This window comes from Sceloporus occidentalis, unplaced genomic scaffold (genome assembly GCF_023333645.1).
Source record: "Sceloporus occidentalis isolate IW3139 unplaced genomic scaffold, rSceOcc1.0.p SCAF_8, whole genome shotgun sequence".
Classification (NCBI taxonomy): Eukaryota; Metazoa; Chordata; class Lepidosauria; order Squamata; family Phrynosomatidae; genus Sceloporus; species Sceloporus occidentalis.
Window position 1 is genome coordinate 4,532,511 of NW_028316988.1, and position 24,057 is coordinate 4,556,567.

General features: G+C 45.9%; 1 protein-coding gene across 5 annotated transcripts in view; it reads left to right on the plus strand.

Annotated features, from left to right (window-relative positions):
* AGRN (agrin) overlaps positions 1-24,057 on the plus strand; it is a 265,408-nt gene that overhangs the window by 84,519 nt on the left and 156,832 nt on the right. For 2 of the 5 annotated variants that reach the window (XM_089534271.1, XM_089534272.1), the window contains exon 1: positions 18,709-20,778. The exons of the other annotated variants lie outside the window; for them this stretch is intronic. In XM_089534271.1, coding sequence (XP_089390397.1) covers positions 20,610-20,778 — 169 coding nt within the window. In that variant the 5' untranslated portion in view covers positions 18,709-20,609. Of the gene's footprint in view, positions 1-18,708; positions 20,779-24,057 lie in introns of those variants that run through there. 5 annotated transcript variants of the gene reach the window in all.

Sequence of the window (24,057 nt, forward strand, 5' to 3'; positions counted from 1 at the left end):
ATGCCCTGGGTCAGAGCAAGCATGCAGAGGGCGAGGGGAGGATGTCAGGCACCACCGGTCATAACCTGGACCAATGCCCATTCCTCCTGGGAAACCCAGCGCTGGGAATCCCAGAGTGCCAAGGGAGTATGCATGCATGTGGAGGGGGGCTAGGCTTTGATGAGAGGAGCTATGCCGGCGGCTCCTTTGTTGAGGCACTGCAGCTATGGCCAGTATGCCAGGCAGGAATTTAGAATCTGCCCGGCTCTGCCAAGTTATGTCTTGCCCTTCTGTGAAACGTTGCACATGTCTTTTGCTTTTATCTGGTGGCCTCTGCCTCTGCAGCAAGCTGGTGAGTGAAAGGCTACCCCCTGGCGTCTGCGGAGGAATACATTTCCCTTTGCAAAGGAAAACATTTGGTGACTTTAATCCAGATACTGTGCTCAGCTTAGTTTAAAATTCAGTGGTTCACTGGGGGAAGTGAGGTTTGGAACATACTCTCTGCTTTGGTTCCCATTCTATCCTGAGCTTGGAAAATGCACATATTCTCGAGGGGTTTTTTTTGCGGTGATGGTATGCCTTCAAATCCTTTCTGACTTATGGTGACCCTTTTCTTAGCATGGTATGGATTTCCTGCATGGCAGGGGGTTGGACTGGATGGCCCTTGTGGTCTCTTCCAAATCTATGATTCTATGATTCTAAGATGTCATTGCCATCCTCTTGAGGCTGAGAGGGTGTGATTTGCCCAAGCTGGGTTTACGTGGCCGAGCTGGGATTCGAACCCTGGTCTCCAGAGTCATAGTCCAATGCTCAAGCTGCCATGCCATGCCGGCTTCTTGGGCTTTTACTCCCATGAACTAGCCTTTCCAATCTGTGGCCGCTGCTAAACTCGACTATCCAAGCTGCATGTAAAACCACAGAAGCTGCTAGCCAAATCTATTTCTTTTACTAGCCTCTGAGCACGTTAATAGAAGAACTATCTTTCTGCAATCGCTTTCAGCCTGTGTGGTTTCTGATTTGGGAACAAGATGGGGCTCACTAGCATTCATGGCCAACAAAGAAATTTCTAGTGGACTGGTGGAGAAATGATGGATTGATGTCCACCTTGAATCCTGTTGTGTATCCCAGCCAGAATAGACCCATTGAATCATTGGACTGACCTATTTATTGACTCGCCTTTCAATCATTGACTCAGTAAGTATGTTCAAGATGGGTCTAAACAACAAAATTAAGGTTTGGTTTTCCACCGCAAACCTGTTTGCCTGCATGAAATCTCAAATCATCCGCGACGTGTTGTTTGATGCAACACCTTCAAGAGTTTTGTCTGATCCCCTCTTTTTAAAGGCTACTGTGCTTGTCCTGGGGGTTCTGGGATCTGTTGTCCAAAATAATATTACCAAGCTCTGTAACTTTTATCCAAACCCTTCTTTTTTAATGAGGCAAGAGCTTCGGAAACTTGTTTCGGAGTTGCTTGTCGATTATACGGCGGCCGAGCTTTTGGTTTATATGCAAAAGGTCCCCGATTCCAGCCTCTAGGCAAAACCGGGAAAGAGCTCTGCTTGGAATTCTAGAAGGCATTTATTTATTTGAAGCTCACTCCTCTTCAGCTGAAGGAGGCTCCCAGAGTGGCTTATCAAGTTTAATAATAAGACGGTCCCTGCCTTCCAGGCTTGCAGTCGAAAACACAAAAGTAAAAGAAGGATTGCAGGTGGAAGGACTCAAGCAAACCCAGGCAGTTACTAGATTCTTTGTCACGTCCTGCTAGAAAAGAAGCAATGCATTTTCAGTCTTTCCATTTTGGCTGAACAAAATAGCCACTGCTGGGTGAAAGTCGACGGAGGAGGACTCTGATGGAATGGAAGCGCTTCTGCTAAGCAGACCTTGCCTGAAATATTGTTTCCATTTCAGGGCAAGATGGATATTGCCAAACTAGAACAGTGATGGCAAACCTATGGCACGCGTGCCAGAGGTGGCACTCAGAGCCCTTTCCGTGGGCACATGTGCCATCACCCCAGCACAGAGTTTGCCAGAGTTTGTTACTAGAAAGCCAGAGGGACATGGCACTTTGCAATAAATAAGTGGGTTTTGGGTTGCACTTTGGGCACTCGGACTCTAAAAGGTTCACCATCACTGAGCTAGGATGTGTCCAGAGGAGGGCAACCAAGATGGTTGAAGGTTTGGCTACTCAGACCCCATGAGAAACATCTTAGGGAGCTATGTTTAACTTGGAGAAGACTGTGAGGTGACAGGTTAGCCCTCTTGAAATATACGAAGCAGTACCATTTACATTTCTATACCGCTTCATAGGAAACTCAGCACTCTCTAAGGCGGTTTACAATCTGTAAGCAATTGCCCCCAAAAGCTGGGTCCTCATTTTACCAACCAATGAAAGTATGGAAAGGAAGCTGAGTCGACATTGGAGCCCCTCAGGATTGAACTTGCAACATCTTGGCTGCAGTGCTGGCTTTTAACCAATGTGTCACCATGTTGGTGACTGAGGTCCCTCTTCATTAAGACCGGCCTGGGGATGGAGTTGAGACATTGCATCCAGATGATGCATGCCCTGCCTTTGCCCCCCAGGGCGCCATGATGCCCTGCGCCGCTCCATACAGTGTGCGGCATCATGGCACTTTTCCATCGCTGTGTCCATATGATGCAATGCCAAAGGAGCACTGCCAAGCTGCAGCGGTGCAGCTATGGCGCCCTGGAAAGGCTGGATTGGGGCCACGGTGTGCAGTTGCCGCAGCCTCGATCCAGCTAGGAAAGGGGTGATATCATGCCGTCCCTTTGGAGTGGTCTGTCGAGCCCCTGAGTGAGCATGTTTTCTGCTGCTTCAGAGACAAGACCGCAAGCCATTTATTCAAATGAAAAGAGAAGCAATTCTACCTAAACATTAGGATCACCTTTTAATTTGTTTTATTTATATACCGCTATTCCAAAGATCATAGCGGTGAACAGCAAGTAAGCTAATTAGCAAGCAAGTTTTAACTGGTTGACAGTGGAATGGATTGCTTTTCAGAGCTTGCTGCACTTTCCGTCTTTGGAGGTCCTTAAACAGAGATTGGATAGGTATATTTCAGGAGAGCTTTTGTTATGTATTCCTGCATGGCAGGGGATTGGATTGGATGGCCCTTGTGGTCCCTTCCAACTCTTCTGATTCTATGATGGAAGAAGAACCTGTTGGAGATGATTTCACTGCAGAGCTGATGCTTCCTTCCTTCCTTCCTTCCTTCCTTCCTTCCTTCCTTCCTTCCTTCCTTCCAAATGGGCCAATGGTTTGACTCAGTCTGAAGCAGTTTTCTGTTTCTGTAAGCACTAACCATGGTTTGCAAGTCTGTTTCATACCTTGATCTTTAGTTTGCATTTGCCAGCTGACCACAACCCATGATTTTACCAGTTCACATACCATGCCGAACCTTTATTACACTTCCATGACAACATGTCTGAATTGAGTCATAAGAGGAACATAGTCCTTGTTGCTTGTTTGATTTTAAATATTTATACTCCATGCACCTGCTTTTCACGCTCCTAAGGTTTCTTGCAACAGTCAAATGCCGTATGACTAAAATTCAGTTAATCTTTAAAAGAAAGTGGAGGGGGATGTGATAGAAAATCCAAATGCAAAACTGTCACGTTTATGTAGGACCACCAGCCAGTAGGATGACAAGACGCTACTTAAAGGTTGGGTGAAAACATTCATGAACATTAGTGATGTTCGCTGCTTAAAAGACCGAGACCCCAGGCTTGTAAACAGCTGGAATTTCATGGAATGTTGCATACTGTGTCTCCAGATTTCCTCTATAGACATAGCTATATGTCTATGTGTCCTTTGCTCTGAAGACCACTGTCTGTTTCTGCTCCCTTCCATTGCCTTGCAGGGATTTTTGACACACCTGCCCTTCAGAAAGCTAGATTCTCTTAACTGTTCATTCCTGTAAAAGGCATGTGTTGCATTATCCAATAGCACCTCCTTGTGACTCAAGAATATAACAGTTTTCTCCAGTAAGTTATGATTTATATAGTGTCATGATGGGCAACTGTGGCCAGTCCTGGGGCCACTTTTCTGCTCCCGGGGACTGCACAGACACAAATACAACAATCCCAAATCAAATAACCAAGGTGAAATGACTGTAAGCACATTTCTGGTGTTGAAAAGTTGGCTTTTAAAGAAAATGTTAAGAGATCTGGTGGATCTTTTACCTATATTGAAGGAGAATTGCTTCTCTAGAAGGTGTCAGTTGACACTTTATTTTATAAGGATGGCCTGGAAAGTCTGGAGGGGCCTGGGGCTGCATACAGCCATGTGCTGATACTTAGGACAGTGTGTTGCCCTCCTCTGCATTGTGTTCTCTGCTCTCAATGTTCACATTGTTTATGTCGCCCAAACGCCCATGGATGAAAAATAAGAACCAGGCAGGCATGGAGAAGCCCTGTTGTGAAGAAATGCAACCTCTTCCTCCAAAGCTGCAACCTTCTATGATTTTGGAGCCACAGGCCATAGACTACTGATGTTTGCTGTTGTTTTGCTCTCAACCTGACTTCAATTTATGGCAATCCTACAAATAGAGACCCCTGGCTGTCAACAGCCCTGCTTATGTCTTGCAAACCCAGGCCAGCTGCGCCTTCCTTGTAGTGCCATCTCCCTCATTTTCTATTGCCTTCCAGTTCTTCCCAGCATTATTGTTTTTGCCAATAAGTTACATTGTCTCATGATATGTCCAAAGTATGACAGCCGTAGTTTAAGCCATTTTGGTTTTTCGTTCAGGCCTGGTCTGCTGTAGGACCTATTGACACTCCCTTTGCTCAGTGGTGGGAATGAGTGGTCCTGTGGGGCAATGCTGATGGCAACGCTGCTGCTGGTAGGGTTTCCCAAGCCAGACAGGCTTTTGTAAAGGAACAGACTAAATATGACAAGCAGCTATCGGGCAGCGGCAACAGCAGGGAATGATACTGGCAGAGACTTTCTCACGGACAATAGCAATGGGACTTTAGCTGGCTTGGGAGTTAGGACCATGCAATGCTAAACCACCCCTGGGTGCCTTTTACCTTGAAAACCTTGTGACGAAGGGAAACATGCACACGTAAAGGTTTCTGTAATCTTGATGCAGTACCTAGAAAACTTCAGGTGCTTTATTCATATCAATAAATCGTCATCATAAGTTATGACAGAGGTGATCTTCAAACCAAGTGATTTGTCATTCAGTCTTTTGGCCACCAGCCCATAGGTCAAAACATGCACATATTGAGACGCTCAATCTTAGGAACGTTACCTTTTTTGGACTACAGTTTCCAGAATCCCCTAGGCAGTATGGCCACTGACCATGCCATCAAAAGGATTTGAGGAGCTGAAGTCCAAAAACCCGTCTCCAAGCTCTGTAATAAACCACATACTTCCATAACTCGGCATTTCATCTTTACAGCTGGCTACTTCATTCTTAAGTACTCCCTAAAGACCAGCCCATTTGCAGTTTCTGGCGTGTGTGGCTTATCTCTCTTTTTTTATGGTCAGCCACATGAACAAGAAATCTCTCCACCTAGAAAGTCGGAAGGAAGTTCAGCTCAGTTTCAACGGATGCGTTCAGTTTGGCTTGGCAGACTGCCTGTCCTTTGCAGCTTCAAGAACCCTAAACACCCATCATATCCCTGGGCTTTACTGCCCTTTGGGTTGAGGATGCTTTTCCTTAGACTTGTTTCTATTTTTTCCCTTTCTTATAATTTTTTAAATTCTCAATAAAAATACATATTTCTTTTTAAAAAGAATACCTCTTTGCTAATCTTGCCCAGTCATTTTTTCAAGTCAGTTCCAGGCGTGGTATCTCTTGCTTTTTCTCTTGAGGACCACTAAGTGGCAATGTTGCACCACTGCAAGAGACAGAAGGATGCACTTTGCCTTTATTAATCTGCAAACTTTGAGTCTGATTTCCACTACATTCGTATAGCATTGTGAGTCCGCTTTAACTGCTGTGGAGTCGTGGAGTACAGGGATTTGTAGTTCGTGGTTGCTAACTGTCTTCAAGTTGACCCCAACTCATGGCCATTAGCCATTCCAAGAGGCCTCTTTGAGACGCAACACAAGAAGCCATGGTGACATTTAGTTACAGAGCCCACCTGGGTTGCTAGGTTAATACCAGTTAGCCTTTTGGACAAACTGGCTTCATAAACCCCAAGCGCAGTTGGAAAAGCATCCCAAATGCTGAAGACTCAACAATGAATGGTTCCTAGACCTCTTGGCCTGCTGTTCCAGTCTTCTTGACCTACCCTAGCACTGACTCTTTCAGTGACATACATTGCATCCACACTGCAGAAATTATCCAGTTCGGCAACACATTAACTGCCGTGGCTCAAGGCTATGGAATTTGGGGAACTGTAGTTTTGTGGAACGTTTAGCCTTCTCTTTTAGTGAGCTCTAGGGCCACAACAAACTACATTCCCCAGAATTCCATAGCCTCCAGCCATGGTAGTTAAAGTGGTGTCAACTCAGATTATTTCAGCAGTGTGGATGCAGCCCCAGTGAATCTGCTCTGAGCTTTAGACTGTCAAGGAATTCTCCCAAGTGCTGAAACCCGCTGACCTCTAATCGGTTCTGCAACTATAGTTTTTTGTGGGTTTTTCGGGCTATGTGGCCATGTTCTAGAAGAGTTTCTTCCTGACATTTCGGCAGCATCTGGTTCTGCAACTTCCTTTCAACTTTGGAGTAAAGCATGGAGCGGATTTGCTGACCCACTGACATGGGAGCCAGCAACTGTTGAACGATGCCCTGTGGATATAGGTAAAGGTAAAGGTAGTCCTTTGACATGAATGTCTAGTTGTAACTGACCATAGGGGATGTTGCTCATCTCCGTTACTAAGCCAAAGAGCCAACATTGTCTAAGGACTACTCAGATGGTCATGTGGCCAGCATGACTTCCCATTACCTTCCCATCGAAGTGATACCTATCTATCTACTTGCATTTGTATGCTTTCGAACTGCTAAGTTGGCAGAAGCTCACCCCATCATGCGGTACTTGGGCCTCGAAATGCCAACCTTCCTGTCTTCCGATCATCAGAATTGGTGTCTTAACCATGAAGCCACTGTATTCCTGTGGGTACATTCTTGTTAGAATCATAGAATTGTAGAGTTGGAAGAAACCCAATGGCCATCCAGTCCAGCCCCATTCTGCCATGCAGGAACTCTCAATCAAAGCATCCCAGACAGACAGCCATTTAGCCTCTGCTTAAAGACCTCCAAGGAAGGAGACTCCAGTACACTCCGAGGAAGTGTTATCTGCCTTCAGCTTGACTCTGACTTCTGGCCACCCCATCCTAGGGTTTTCTTGGCAAGATTTGTTCAGAGGGGGCATGCCATTGCCTTCCTATGAGGCTGAGAGCGTGGGACTTGGTCTGATTCACCCGGTTAGGTTTCCATGGCTGTGCAAGGGTTCAAATCATAGCCTTCTCTCATCCTAGTCAAACAGTCAACCCACTACACCACGCTAGCTCTCCCTGTGGATTAACATGAGTGAATTTGCAGCGCAAAGCCATCTGTAGCTAAAACAACACCTCCCCTGCATAAGAGGGTGTGTTGGCAAGCTTGGAAAAGCTGGAAAGTTTACAGAGGTACCCGATGCCAACCTCCCCCAGCACTTCTTTTCACTCTTTCTGCACTACATTCTTTTATATTAAGCAGCAACCGGTATATTGTTTTAAAGTGCATGTTTTTTGGGGGGGAGAAGAGTGGGATACAAATAAATATAAGAATACATAGTAGTAGTAGTAGTAGTAGTAGTAGTAGTAGTAGTGTTGGTTAATGCCTTTAAGATGGACTGAAAGGAGATACTCAGTGAGAGGAGAAGATGAGACGCAAATGGTCAAGGAAGAGGGGGAAGCAAGCAAACCCAGCGGCAGGCAGAAGGTAGACTGGGATCTACTGGTATTTCTTTGGCTGATCAGGAGTAGACTTCTTTTTTTTACAACAGCCATAAATTGACTTTCCTCTCCCTTCCATTATACTGAAGGGCAGAAAGTCAGTGATGGCATGGGGTTACTGTAAGTAGATTTTGGTGTGGAAGGATTGTGGCCTAGGAATGCTCAGCCTGGGCATTTTGCTGCCTGAGATGAAGAACAAGATGGCACATGTGAGCATTACCCTCCCGATTAGAATTTTGCCCCGTAATGACATTTTCCTTTATTTCCCACATTTATGGCATTGCAGAGAGTGAGGCACTGAAAATCCCATTTGCTGTGTTCACATCCCCTTTGGACGAATGCTCGTCTGAAACATTAAGTCCCTGCAATGCTAGAAATTTGGAAAGATTTTGAGTGGGGAGGAATCTTATTGGGGATCACTGCCACCATTCCCCCCATAGCTACACCCCTAATAGCAATCCTTCCCAGTCCAATCCATGAAAGTAAACTGGGTTGGCAGTTTTCTTTTCTTCACCACTTGTGATGGAACAGCAACTCTGCACTACATCTGAAGGTGCCAGTCTGGCTTAAGGGGCATAGGGCAGTCTGCATGGCATGCAACCACCTCCTCCGAAAATTTCTTGCTGCCACCCGAGGCAACCGCCTCACTCTGGCTAATGGTAGGGCTGGCCCTGTTCAAAACAAATGCCTCAGTGAGAATTCTTTCAGTCCGTATGTGTCTCCTACACGTCATCACACTTTTGTGTAGGATTCTGTGGGTGCTGTGTGCCTTCAATTCGGTCTCGACTTATGGAGACCCTAGGCAAAACTGATCATGGGGTTTTCCAGGCAAGATTTGTCCAGAGGAGGTTTGCCCTGAGGCTGAGAGCGTGTGACTTGTCCAAGGGCACCCAGGAGGATTCACAACCAAGCTGGGAATCGAACCCTGGTCTCCAGAGTGGTAGTCCCATGCCCAAACCACTGCACCATTTCAAGTCTGCCCAGCTGCAAAGCTATATAAACATACTGGCTTCTTTGTGTTGAGCTGCTGGCTGCATGCCCCCCTCAACCCAGATCCGGTGGGTTATTCCTGGCAAGGAGAACAGCTGCGGAGCCTCTCATTCTCTTTAGTAATAAACACCTTTATCGACCTGGGTTTTGGAGGAGGCTGTTTGATCACAGGGCCACCTTACTTCATGCTTTTCAGCGCTTGGGAAAGCGGGGGTAGGCATGAAGTGGGGACTGGTGGAGTAGTGGATTTGCTGTTATAATAAGGTAGACCACTGCAATTGTGGAGTAGGACTAGCTGCCTTAGGTTACAGCTGTGTGTGTAAGGTGTGTGTGTGCACGCTTGTGTCTCCTTTTAAACATTTTCCTGCAAATGTATATACCTGCCCATAGCAAATGATCCAGTGATTGATCTAGGTCAGAAATGCATTGCCTGATACTAATAGTTTTTGTTTTGATTCTATTTTCGAGGAGCATTTTGCAACAGGGGGTCGTTCCATAATGGGATCAATCGCCACTAATGCCTCCCATGTCAGTGGGGCAGTGAATCCGCTCCGGGCGTTAGTCCAAACTTTAAAGAAGCTACCCAAGGCACTTACAAGGTTCTGAAGTTAGAAGCAAGGGAAGAAAGGCCACTTCTCTATCCATTTTCTCCACATCACACATCATTTTCCAAACCTGTCATTCTTTCCCTTCGAAGCCATTCCTTGTTGGAAGGTGTTCAAGACCCGGATAATGTTGGTTGTTATTTTACCAGTCTCCAAACTCTTCTCGCATCTATTTGCATGCCTAGCAGCCGACCTGCCTTACATGAAGGAAATGCCATGGCGGCAAAAGGTCAAAGGAAAAGTAGTCATACAGAGGGGAGCAAAACTTACTGACAGCATCTAAAAGCTGGGATGCTGGGGGCAGAAATAAGGGCTTCAACGGATGGAGAAGTGGGCCAGAGCTGGCCGGGAAGCGAAACTGGGACTGGCAGTTGCCAACCCACTCTGTGGCTCAAATGTGTGACAAATCTGTACAAATTTGAGATGGCTTGTTGCTACTTCATAAAAACAGACGTTCTGACCTGACATTCAATGCACCTGCTATCGGATGAGGAAGACATTAGCGGTTTAATCAAATCCAAAATATTAACCATAGTCCCCAGCTGCTCCTTTAACTAAGGCCTGTTACAGACTGCCAAAATAAAGCCGCTTCAGGTCTCTTTGGAGGTATGCTGTTTAAATGATGCATGCATCCTAAGAGTCCACAAGCTGCACCAAAGCTGCACTCCAGTGCTTAGGAATGGAGTGTGGCTTTGGCGCGACCTCCGGACTCTTAGGACCCATGCGTCATTTAAATAGCATACCTCCAAAGAGACCCGAAGCAGCTTTATTCTGGCAGTCTGTAACAGGCCTAAGATTTGGGGACTGCGGAGGAGACAGAGATTGCATCCAATCATTTATGCATTTGAAAAAATTATTTGCTACTCTGCTAAATTTTAATTTCAGTTGCAAATTTTATTTGCCTCTTCTTCAGTTTGGAGGGTTCCTCCTCCATTCCTTTCTCGCAGCCGAGAAAATAAGATGAAATGTTTTTAATAGGCCGAAATAGAAAGAATGAATGTTCAATTTTCAGTAGCGGACAGCAGAGGGCACTTGGATGTTTCAGCAGTTGCACTGAAGGAGGCTTTTGAGAAGTCAATAAGTAAAAGTCCTCACCCCATGGTACAAGGACTTTCTCACATCATGGAGACTTATTTTAAGGAATGCATCTATAATGCGGGCCGAGAGCCTGCACCAAAGAGAAGTAGTATAACTTTATGCTCGAGGAGATATGTATGCCTTGGTTACGCAGAACGGCAAGGTTGCACAACCCCACATTTTTGCACATTGATGTGATGTGTGCAGCTTGGCACAGCCATGTGCAGTGTGCAACATGGAATGCACAATGATGAGCAACGGCATCACATGCTTACTTACTTAATAAATAATATTTCCATGAACCTCCACTGAATATAGATATTATTATTATTATTATTATTATTATTATTACAGTGGACCCTACCCAAATATGGAGGATCCATTCTGGACTCCCCCACATGAAAGGAAAAATGTGTATGCTCAAGCCCCTTTTAAAACAATGGATATATGCTCCCAGGCATATACATGGCAGGCGCACGCACCATTGTTTTAAATGGGGCTTGCTTTCCGTGTAATGTTAAAGCTGCATGTGGCATGCCCACATATGATGCGAGCGCATATCATCACCATCATCATCACCATCCTCCTCCTCCTCCTCCTCATCCTGCTCTTTCCCCACAATTGGGACTCAGAGCGGCTTCATAATATTAAAAGTACAATACAATTAAAAACATAGAAAAGAGGCACATTAAAGGTGCAGATATTACCTATTAGCCAAAAAAACAACAACTGAACAACATGCTTAAGGAAGCCAATGTATGTACAAGATTCCAACAAACCTGTGATGGTTTTAATGGGGGAGTAAAGGCACGGTTAAGTAGAAATAGAGCTTCTGTGTTTAGAGGCAGTGTCCTTTTAAGCCAGTCCTTGGAAAAGGTACTTTGGGGGGCAACTCCCAGGTGCGCTGGGGGATTTTGGATGGCTGGGGGAACTTGGGAGTTGTTGTCCAAAGAGCAATTTTTCCAAAATCCTGTGCTGATAGCATACCTGTTTCTCACATCTTCCTTTCGCGTCATTTATCACCATTGTCTCAGCTAGCAATTGCTTTATAAACCTCTGGCTTTAAGGGTCCTGAACTGGTGCCCCAGAGTCCAGACCTTCTGGGAGCTACCTCTTGTCTTCAAGATCAGCTTGCAAGTTCCTTGTTGGTAACTGCAGGATGTTTTAATGAGCCGCCTTGGGAGAAAGGTGAGATGTAACTAAATAACTAAATATTGGATTCCAGTCTAGATGGAATATTTGGCTTGATTTAGCAAGACTCACTTTTGTTTGGCGGATTCACCAAATCCTGGAAGCCAAAAGCTTAAAAGAACACTGCCTCTAAACACAGAAGCTCTATTTCTACTTAACTGTGCCTATTCTCCCCCATTAAGCCTGTACCATAAAAAGTGCTTAGAGATATTATTGAGCCTTTGTCTAAATGTGCGACTCAGTCCCAGTCTCATGTCTAAGGTTGGTGGCTTTCTTTGATGAGACCATTCATTGCCTTAAAAAGCATAACAAGTTAGCAATCATTATAGTAATTAAAAACAGTTTACAGGTAGCCTTACCATTAACTATAACGCCTAAACATTATGCAGAGCATCTTCTCATAAATCCTGGGGCTTTGAAGGGGGTGAGAACTTTTCTGAGTGGTGTTAACATATTCAGTAAGTGGAAGCAAATGGAGTCTGGCTTATTTCCCCCCCACATTGGCCTCAGGTTTTTCCATCATCTAAGTTCCTCATAGTCATCTCCACCATCGAAAGAAAGGTAATTGCAAAAAGTGAACCCAGCTGCAATTGTTGGTCGCTTCTTTGACTGCGCGAATTGAATCCCGATCTTAAATGCCTATATATCGCTCCAGAGCACAGTTTGGGGAAGGTCTTTGCTTTTGACAGAGGTTGCATAGGCAATGCGCCTGCATTTTAAAATGATGGAGAAAGGAGGCCCTTCTGTGACTGAGAGCTGAAATGCTGCTGCTAGTCAGAGCAAAAAGGTTTTGAGATTGACCACAACGCTCCAATAGTCCAGAGGCTGTTTTCAGCCTCTGGAACTCACTGTTGGCTACACCATTCCCTCCTAAAGGAAACTAGGGCTTGTTCCAGACTGCCAAAATAAAGCTGCTTTGGGTCTCTTTGGAGGTATGCTCTTTAAATGATGCATGGGTCCTAAGAGTCCGGAGGTCGCACCAAAGCCACACTCCATTCCTAAACACTGGAGTGCAGCTTTGGTGCAGCTTCCGAATTCTTTGGATGCATCCATCATTTAAACAGCATACCCCAAAGAGACCCGAAGCAGCTTTATTTTGGCAGTCTGTAACAGGCCTAGAAGTAGTAACACCTGCCGTATATACTCTATTATAAGTCGACCTTATGCATAAGTCGAGGACAGGTTTTGGGGCCAAGATTATGGATTTTGATATGAGCCGTGGATAAGTCGAGAGTAAAACCTAGGGGCATCTAACAAAGGATGTAAAGGAGGATGCAAAGGAAAATGATGCCAAAGAACTTAGGAAATTCTGGCAGGCACAACTTTTTGTGCTCATCCTAAAGTCTGGATGGATGAGAGAGTAGAGGGGATCCATGTTTCTTTTTGGTGCTCACAGGATGGACTAAGCTCTCGTCTTTTATCACTGTATTCGCTCTACGTTTGGTTACGACAAAACATTCATGTCAAGGGACTACCTTTACCTTTACCGTTTTATGTGACTGGATTATTCCCTAGGCAAAATAAAACAAATGCATAAATAAGGGCCCAAACAGAGAAAGCTAGCAAGGACGGTGCGTGAGATGTAACACTTTGCTGTAGTTTCCCATTCTTTCTCTGTGGATGGAGGAAGGCTCTGCTTTGTGAGCCTCCATCTGCTGCTGGAAGCCCAGACACAGCCAGACCACTTTGGTTCGAATGGGACCTTTTGGAGCAACCTTGCCCAACAGGGTTCAGTTCTATTGACTGAATTCCTCCTTTCTCTCTCTTTCTCATTCCTTCTTTGTATCACCAGCATTGCATTGGGGTGTTTGTCTCTCTGTGTGTCAGATTCCTCTTCCAAGGAGTGTGGAAAGAGGCTGAATTGGTTCCCTCGGTCCCCAGAGGGGCCGCCTTTGGGGACACATTCCTGCGGTCCCTCTTGGCATTGCATATGGAAACATGCAAATCAAGGCAGGCGGATGAATTGTTTGCAGCTTTCTCACCCACTCCTTGCTCCCCTATTCTTTTCTTTTCACCTCTTCCAGGGGTGAGGAAGGGGGTTGTGAGATTTCGAGTGCCTGGATGATGTGTCTCTGGAGAGAGAGACTGAGTGTGGCTCTGTAATGGGAGGTGTTGTTGACAGAAACCGAGCTAGTGATAGAGGCTGTGACATTGTTCTGTGTGGGAGAGAAAGAGAAAGACAGAAAGAGAAAGAGAGAAGAAGGACTCCAACTTAAGCAGCAGAAGACAGTGGGCCCTTGGTATCCACTGGGGTTTGGTTCCAGGACCAAAATCCATGGATGCTCAAGTCCTATTAAATACAGTGGCATAGCAAAGTGGTGTCCCTTATATAAAATGGGAAAATCAAAGTTTGATACTTGGAATTTATACATTTTTGAACATTTTCAAGCCGTGGATGCATGAATCCATGTATTAAAAAACTTGTGGATAAGGAAGGCCAACTGTACATTTTAAAATGTTTTCAAGCTGTATGATTGACTTGGTGGAGAAAGAATCCATGGATACATTGGGCCGACTGTAATAAGAAATGGCCCGAGTGCAGAAAAGTCGCTTTTTGGACTGTACATCCCAGCATCCCACCGCCAGCATAGCCAATGGCCATCTGGATGGAGGATGTTGAGATGATGGTCAAAGCAATACTTTCCCCAAGCTCTGCATAGCCCTTCTGAGACACTGTTCCCTTCGGGTCTCTCTCAAAATGATACCAAGGGAATTTATTTTGTTTACCAAAGGTTTAATAATAATAATAATAATAATAATAATAATAATAATAATAATAATGTATTTATATCCCACCCCATCTGCACTTAGGCAATCGGAGCGGCTTATAGCATTAAAAATTATACAAATCATATCCCCCAGCCCTCCCTCCCTTAAAATAGAATTAAACATTTTACACTTTAAAACATGTTAAAAGATACATGGCAATAGAAAATGCAAAGCTTGCTTAGCCCATTTCATTCGTTCATACATTCATTTAATGAATTTATACCCCACCTTTCTCCTGAATGGGAGAATTAACATGATTTCATACAAGGTTTCAGCCTAAGCAGAGCAGTAGACAATACGGAGTCTTGGAGATGTCTCATCCAAAGGGTTTGCATGAGTCGGGACGGTTAACAACAACAGCACAAGAGCCTGAAAGCAGCTACTTTGGAGGCTTTCTCCCATATCCTCAGCAAACAGACCCATGAAGCTTCAGAAGCAATTATTTTGGTCCATCATAGATGCTGTAGTTGATGTGTGCCTTCAACTCCCTTGGAGGATGATGGAGTCTCCTTCTCTGGAGGTCTTTAAACAGAGGCTGGATGGCCATCAGTCGATGGTGTTTGGACTGTGTCTTCCTTCATGGCAGGGAGTTGGACTGGATGCCCTTGAGGTCTCTTCCAACTCTAGGATTCTATGATTCGGTTTACTTTGCGTACTCCATCAAGTCCCTGAATGGTCCCCGGTAGAGCTTTTCCAAGCAGGTCGTGGTACCTGAATCCCAGTACAAATGGAAAGTGTGCCAAGGGGTACCCAGAAAACAGTCAGATCTTAGAAATGTTATCTGTTGGCTACGATTTCAAAGAAGCCCAAAGGAAATAAATTTTCAAGAGTCAGTGCCTGCTGTAAAGCATCCAGTGCACCCACCGCCTTCATTTCTCTCAGGGAATTTAGGAGAAGCAGGTGTTGTTTGGTATCTGGGAAGTGTGTAGATGGAGTCCTTCCAGTGACTCAACGGCTGGTCATCACACAGAGGAAGGTGTGGGCTGAAAAGGAAAAGAATATTGCAACGACAACGACAACATCCTTATTTCAGAGTACCTGGCATGCTCTTTTCAGTGAGATGATGTCCTGATTCTTAGTTATATCTTGCTCATTATTGCAAGCTGGATTTGAGGTGAAGTTGGGCTTTTCAAGGTGGGCGAAGAATCTAGAGATGGATGGGGATATTTGAAACCAAGATGCTGACTCTCCATTATTGAACCAGTGACTTTGGGCTCATTTCAGTATTACTGTGACCTAAAGCAGACCTGTGGAAACGAATAGGATTTGTTAATAAGTCATAATACTACCTCTGTTCAAGGATACTGACCAGCTGGAGGGCGGTCAAGATGGTAAAGGGGTTGGAAACCAAGCCTTAGGAGGAATAATGAAGAGAGCTGGGGATGCTTATCTTGGAGAAGAAGAAAAATCGAGAGGTGATTTGATAGCCGTTTAAATATTTGAACAGATGTGGTGTCAAGCTTGTTTTCGGCCGCTTCAGAAACTAGGACACGAACCAATGGTTCAAATTACAAGACAAGAGATTCTGTCTTTATATGAGACTGAACTTCCCAACAATACGAACTGTCGAACAGTGGGAATGGACTGCCTTAAAGGATGGTGGGCTTTCCTTCTTTGGAGATCTTTAAACAGAAGTTGGATCATAAACTCTTACAGATGTTTAGTTGCGTATTCCTTCACAGCGTGGGTTGGACTGGATGGCCATTGTGATCGGTTCCAGGCCTTTATTTCTGTGAGTCTGTGAACTAATGCAAAGATGCACTAAGGCTTGGGATGATCTAAGAGTGGTAGCCAATTGGCCCTTGGTTTTATGGCTGCTCCTTCCGCAGCTGCTTAGGTCCAAACATAGACATTTCCCATATAACATGAAGCAGTTGCAGGAAAAGCAGTTGTACATTTGAAAATGGATTCACTGGACTTGTAATAATGGCACCACGGCTGCTCTTGAGGGAGGCTTTGGATTTAGGCTGGAACCTGTATAGGATTAGGCCCCACTTACTTGGCCAGATGAAATCCATTAGACCAAAGAACCTGCTATTTATGGGAGGCCTGACCAAACCTGAAATAGCATATATAGTTGTCCCTCCACATTTGCAGGTTAAGCATTCATGGGTTTGATTATTTGTGGATTACTGTATTTTCCAATGCCTCTGCTGCTGCAAAAATGCATTCTCACTAGACATTTATGGTTCCTCCAGCATGATTTTATGGTCAACTTCCAGCAAAGTCATGCTGGAGCACCTAAGAAATGCCTGGATAGTGTGTTCTCTCAGGTAAAAAAAGAGAAGCATTTCATTGTGAGGTCGAAGGCTTTCATGGCCGGCATCCATAGTTTTTCAGGCTATGTGGCCATGTTCTAGAACAGTGGTGGCGAACCTATGGCATGCGTGCCATAGGTGGCACTCAGAGCCCTCTCTATGGGCACACGCATCATCATCCCAACACAGAGTTCACTAGAGTTTGTCACTAGAAAGCCAGAAGGACGTGGCACTTTGCTATAAATAAGTGGGGTTTGGGTTGCACTTTGGGCACTCATAAAAGGTTTGTCATCACTGTTCTAGAACATGGCCACATAGCCCGAACCCCCCCCCCCCCAAACCATGGATGCCGGCCATGAAAACCTTCAACTTCACATATAGAAGCATTTCATATTTGTGGTTTTTCCACTTTTGCAAGGATCCTGCATCCCTAACCTCCACGAAAGTTGGGGGCCAGCTATAGTCTGCGAGTCACAGAGGCTGAGTCTATGCATTGTGATTCCTTTCTCAGGTGAAAGGCAGCTCTCTGGGCTGAGGCTGCACAACCCCAAATAGCAAAGGCCCAGGTTTGTGTCCCTTAGGTCAGATCCCTGGAGTGTGCTTTATCGGTCACCATATAGAGAACAAAAGCAGAGCCCAGCTGTCTTTCTGGGCAAATGGCATCTGCTTTGTGTCAAATTAATTATGGCAGGTCCCTCAGAATGTCCTTTGGGAGGCATTGGGAATTCTCCATTTCAACAAAGGCTTCAGGCTCTGGATTAGTCCAGTGCCCTTCAACAGACCTCAGGGTTTGACCTGGAGTTTCAGGGTTTCAGTATTCTGTTGAAGGGCTTTTACTGAGAAGATAATTCTCAGAAGGAAGGACCAGTTGTTTGGAAACTTGGTGATCTGACCCTTTAGGATTCACGCAAGGGTAGAAAAGGAACACCTTTCGTATTCACAGGGCCAGGCTTTTCTTTCTGGGGCTAACTGGCCAAGGGAGAAGTCTAAACTCATAAGGAAGAACATTACTAGAGTATTGCTGCATCAGACAAAAGGCTAATCTCATCCAGCATCAACCCTTTCCGCTGGAGTCAAATGCTTCTGGGATGATCCTAAGCAAGGCATCATGCCTTGTGGCATCATGTGAAACAGTCCCACCGTCGTCTGGAAGATCACACCACATCACTTGGCCACCTCGATCCTGTTGACTGCCCCCTAAAACTTGGCATCGGCAATGACCCATGCAGTGTTTCTGAGAAGCCCATAAGCAAGCCCCTCAAATCTCACATCACCCTGCATTCAGAGGTATACTGTCTTTGAGCATCTTAACCACCATCCCTGACATTGCTCACTGGACCTTCATGCCTCGAGGGTTTTAAAAAGCCACTTCACGGCTGCATTTCTGGGATCTCTTTTCAACTTTCCGTGTGAAACCAAAGTTTCCATCCTCCTTTTTTTCTCAAGGTACAGAGGAATTAAAACAAAAAAATCTCCCCCCTTTTCCATTCAGTTCTCAACTTACAATCTCTCCTCTTTAAAAACTGAAGACAAAGAGAATTCTTGAAAGATGATCTTGGGCTCCCTGAATTTCTCTCCTGGAGCTAGGCTTGCAACTTCATTTGCTCTCCTGTGTTCTTCTCCCCAGCCTTGCCTTCTGCCTTGGCTTGTCCTCAGTCCCCAAAGTCAGCTGTTGAGCTGACCAGAGCTATGTTCTTGTCTGTCTGCTGGGAGGGATTGCATCTGTATGTGAGAGAGAGAGAGTGTGTTCACAGAGGCAAAGCTCCCAGTGGCGGAGAAAAGAGACACATAATGAGTTTTGACACTGTCTTCTCCGCCCCTTTCAACATCTTGAGTTCACAAATGAGAAGCGGGGCGCGGGCAGACGGGTGGAGTGGGGGGAAAGAAGAGAGGAAAGGAGGGGGGTATTTTCCCTTCCAGTCTCTTCCAGGGGATCGAACGGAGGACGTCTCCCTCCCCACCCTGCCATCACCCTGGAAATGCTGACAGGTGTCCACACGGCTCCAGAGGTATCTCTGAAAGGAGGCAGCAGAGGATGAACACAAGGTCCTGTTTCCGATTTGCATGGGAACAACTCCCTGGAGAAACCTAGACAGAAGATAGCTCCCCATCACAACCACCACCACCCACAATCTTCTCTCCTTTGTTTTCAACGGCTGCTCTTGTCTTCTACGGATCGGATCGGATCAGATCGGGAGTGCTTCCACGAATAAGGACCTCGGGAGAGTCCTCCGACAGCCTTTCTTTCCTCCCTCTCTTCCCTCCTGCCACTCTTTTATCCTTTCTCTCTCTTATCTAGTGGCAGCGGAGCATCTGTGGGACTGGCTTTTTGTTTTCCTTTTTGCCGTGACAGCGATGGAAGGGAGGACCTTGTGCCGGTGAAGGATGTGGAGGTGCTTTATGCTGTTTGGACCAGAACAGCTCACGCTGGGTAAGAAGAGCAAACCGTCCACGGCAGCGACAAAGATAACCTGCTGGACCCTCTTCTCGTCCATTCCTTTTTTCTTGTCCCCCTTCCTTGAAAGGTTTGAGAAACTTGGGTGTGTGTTGTGCGCTCGGTTGCTTCTGAGCCCCGCTTGATGCCACAAACAGCCCCTTCTGCCTGTTGTCAAGGCTCCGGGATTGGGACGCCGTACCACGCCTTCACTTTGGCCCCTCATGCGTTTTGTGTGGGGGATTCTCTTTTGGAAACACTGATTTTCATGTTGTTGTTGCTGCTGCTGCTCTCATCATCCTCGATCTGCTGGTGTGAGAAACCAGCATATCTCTGTAGCAAGGACTGGCATGTCATCCGGAGAATGTGGCAGTGTTTCGGCTCATCCCAACTGATGCAAAATCCACAAAGAGCGCTCAGGATCCAAGTCTCCCCAGAGGAAGGGGCTGAAAGGAGCTGAAGCACCGGGAAGGTACAGAGAAGCCGAATCTGTTGCCAGCTGCTGTTGAGGAAACCACAGCTGAGCCCCTGATGGACTCCAGCATCTTTTCCAAAGAAGGAGCAGTAAAAGGCAATCTGTGTGTTGCTGCCCAAGACGAGAGGAGAGTTCATCTGTTCACTTTCTGGATTAAGTTTGGGGGTTTTATAAATAAGGACCTCTTCCCTTTCTCGCATGATCTCTGCCTTTTGGACACATGGAATCTCATTGCCAGCAGGTAGACATGGGCTAAAGGATCACATTCCAATACCCACAAAGGCCGCCCAGCAATCGAGTTGACAGTTTATTAAAGAGAGCCGTGCCTTTTGAGAACTCCCAAAGACTCATTTAGATCTGAGAGGACCTGCCTCCCCTGGCTCCTTCTTCCTTCTTGTTCTCCATGATAGCCTACACCTCCAAATCTGAGGGAAAACTGATTTGGAACCCAGTATTAAGCTGCTTTTGGATGTCGTTGATCTGTATGCTTTCTCAGTTTGGTTGGTTCTACCCTCAGTTTTGATGGTGGATCTGGGAAGTGTTTCAGAGTCAGTCTGGAGTTTCCTTCTGGGTTTGGTTTTGTCCCTGATAGAAATGGCTTGTTGACAACAAGGACAACTTGGGGATCTATGACCAGTTTGGAAGAGGGTGTTCACACAGAAGAGATGGTTTGATGGGACAGCAATCCTTTTGGCCTGGGCTTTGTTCTTCTCCAAGTTATGGATTACCACCTCAGGATGGCTTGTAGACTTCAGATCTGTCCTCCTGAGAACTGAAGGCCCTTGTACATACCTGTCGGACGATGGCGGTTCCGGAGAACACTTAGCTAGCCCCCGTCTTGGAGACGGGTGGGGCACGTCTTTCTAGTGCCCAGCGTTACCGCTGCCCTGGATCTCCCGGTAGGGGCCTGGGCCCCGGTCAGCGGCATGACCGCTTGCCAATATCCTATGGGGCCAGGCTCTCTGGAGCGGGACCGGATGTACCAGCACAAGGTCTCTTTGGTGGTCCGATACTTCATGATTCCTTGTAATATATGCCTGATCCTCTTGGCCACCTCCACTCTGGGATTTGCTGTCCTACTTTTCCTCAACAACTGTAGGTGTCTCCCTTGGTACATGGCTGTTGCGGTGCCAAGATACAATGGGATGGAAGGGATTCGGGTTGCCTGATGAAAACTAGAGAGTGTTCCTGACCCTTGAATGACGGTATGGAAGAAGGGATTTCAGCATGTGCTGCATGCAAGCCACACTTGCTGAAATTCCCTCTTCTACAGAACTATTAAAGGATCAGGAGCCCTCTCTAGGTTTCACTGTGGCAACCCTAGAAGGGCTGGGCAGAGGCTTAATGGCAAAGTGGGTGTGACGTTGGTTCAATCTCAAACTCTTGCAGTTGCAAAAGCTTGGCAGGGTGGGCAAGGCTGGTCCTACAAGAATTTCTTCTTCCTTTTAAATGTTTCTTTTCATGGAATTGCCTTTATACATGTTACATGGGTTTGCCAGCTAAGGAACGGGAGAAATTGGACTTTTCTTATTAGTGTAAAGGAAAAATTTAGCAGCAGGTGGAGCTTGTGAGATAAGCGACAGCTACTGAATTTGTCTCTTCTATGCAACTATTAAGGGTACACAAGCTCTGTATCTTATTTTGCCTGGGCTCATGGAGATATATACACAGAGAAAGAGATGAATCCTACATTCTGGGCAATTTTCTCTGTTTTCAGTTTCTTCTAGTCAGTGAGGTAGTATAGGGATTTATGCCTGGCACTGGAGCTCCACCTAAATGATAGATGCCAAATGCTCATATTAACCAAAGCATCAAATAATGGAACCTCTGTGTAGGAGACAATATTCAGAGGAGGGATGGTAGATAGCTCAGTGTAGAGCACAAGCTAAGCATGTAGCACAAGCTAAGCACTGGGTTCAATTGCTAACATCTTCATAGCAGCTGGAGAAGACCCTGGTTTCTAACAGCTTGGAAAGCCATTACTACTCACTGTAGACTTTACTAACTGAACTAGATGTAGTAGTGCTGGGGCTCCAAGCAAAGCAGCACCTGTGTTTGAAGGGGAGGCTACTTAACCAGGAGCAGAGGGTGGCCTCCATGTCACTATGTCACCAGGCCATTGAATTGTTCTGGGTTGTAGTCAGAACTTTAAAGGAACTTTCCAAAGTCCCTTTCCCCCAAATTGGGTGAGTACCTAGTGTAGCTCCTTGAATGGTCAGTGTGGATGCTGAAGGGTTTGGAAATTAGCAGTGGTGACTGCTGGCTTCCATGTCATCAGAGCCAGGAATCTGATGTTGGCTGCAGTACAAGCTTCCAAGGAATGGTCCAAGGTTGCTGAACCTGTTTTGCAGAAAAAGCTCTGTTAAAGCTGCAGTCTGGAGAAGAGTCATTGCCTGACGGACATGTAAACCACTAGCCTCCCTGGGGAACCATAGGTAAAGATACGGCTGAGATTCCTAGTGCAGTGGTTTGCCCTGCTACGGCATATAACCCTTTGCAGTTTGAGTGTTCGACTATGACTTTGGAGACCAGGGTTCGATTCCCAGTTCAGCCATGAAAGCCACTGGGTCATAGTTTTTTGTGGGGTTTTCAGGCTATGTGGCCATGTTCTAGAAGAGTTTATTCCTGACGTTTCGCCAGCACAGATACCAGCCACAGATTCTGGCGAAACGTCAGGAATAAACTCTTCTAGAACATGGCCACATAGCCCGAAAAACCCACAAAAAGCTATGGATGCCGGCCATGAAAGCCTTTGGGTGATTTTTGGCAAATCACGTGCTCCCAGCCTCAAGTGAAGGCAATGGCAAACCTCCTCTGAACTAATCTTGCCAAGAAACCTCCATGATAGGTTCACCTTAGGGTTGCCAAAAGTCAAACATGACTTGGGAGCACACAACAACAAAAAGCCGTGGGAAGAGGGTAACTCAGTGGTATGTCCAAGGCCCCAAGTTCAGCCCCTGCCCTCTCCATCTGAAAGGATCAGTTGGTAGGCGATGGAACGAAAAGGCCATTATCTAGCCAAGACTCTAAAGAGCTTCTGCCAGTTGGGATAGACTTTCCTGGGCTAGGTGGGCAAACAAATGCTCTGACCTGGTATCAGGCCGCTTCTTCTGATTCTAATATATCAAGCGGTGCAGATGAACGAGGAAACCTGTTGCCTTTACTCTCGGCTTGGAGACTTGCCCGGAACAATTGTCTGGCCACGGGTCGGAAATTGCATGATGGACCTTTGGTTTGATCCAGCCTGGCTGTTCTTACGATGTTCATATCCCCGGATAATTGCAAATGCCTCTCGATGCCCAATGCTGAGCTCTTGTTAGCCAGAATGGAACCTCTGAGGTTGTCATTGCAGCCATAAAATCTAGGGTGGTCTTCTGCCTTATGGCTGCTCAACTCCCCCTTGTTGTTGCACCTGATCCTTCATGCTATATATTCCATGCTTTTATGCTAAATTATGTAAAGCTTAATAGCACTAGTTAAGGAGGAGGAATCTATCAGCCACAGGATGGTTCTTGTGGAACATCCAGATTCAGAAACAATTTGGATGCCAAGAGGCAAACAGCAGTGACCAGAGAGAGATGTCTCCCTTTGTGTCCTCCTTCAGGGCTTCTCAGAGGCAGAATGCTGGTTTTAGGATAGAAAATGCTAGGGCCAAAAAAATAATTTCATAGCATAAAACCCACCAGGTGACCTTGGTCAAGTCACACTCTCTCAGCTTCAGAGGAAGGTGCTGGCAATCCCCCTCCGAACAAGTCTTGCCAAGAAATCTCTGTGTTAAGAGTTGCCTTAGCTTCGCCACAGGTCAGAAACTACTTGAAGGCGCACAACAACAAAAATAACAACAATGTATTTCATGGCCAAGGGCTGCAGAGCCAGCATGGTTTGAGCATTGGACTATAGGACCCTGGAGACCAGGGTTCGAATCTCTGCTGGGTCATGGAAACCCACCGTGTGACATAGTTTTTGTGGTTTTTCGGTCTAGGTGGCCATGTTCTAGAAGAGTTTATTCCTGACGTTTCGCCAGCATCTGTGGCCGGCATCTAAATTATTTAGACTATCCTATGAGGCTGAGAGAGTGTGACTGGCCCGGGGTCACCCAGTAGGTTTCATGGCCAAATGAGGCTTCGAACCCCGGTCTCCAGAGTCCAACACTCAAACCACTACACCACACTGCGTAATGGCATTTACACCATTGTAAAGACATAGCAGGTTCCTAACCCTAGGGATGATCAAGCTTGGCAGTTCTTAGATTTCTGTTGCATATAATAAGAATGGATACTCCCTATATAATGGCAGTATACCTGGGGACAAACAGCAGACAAGGGTATCTGCCTTGGAGTGTGCTGCTATGATTCTCAGAGCTGTATGTTTGGC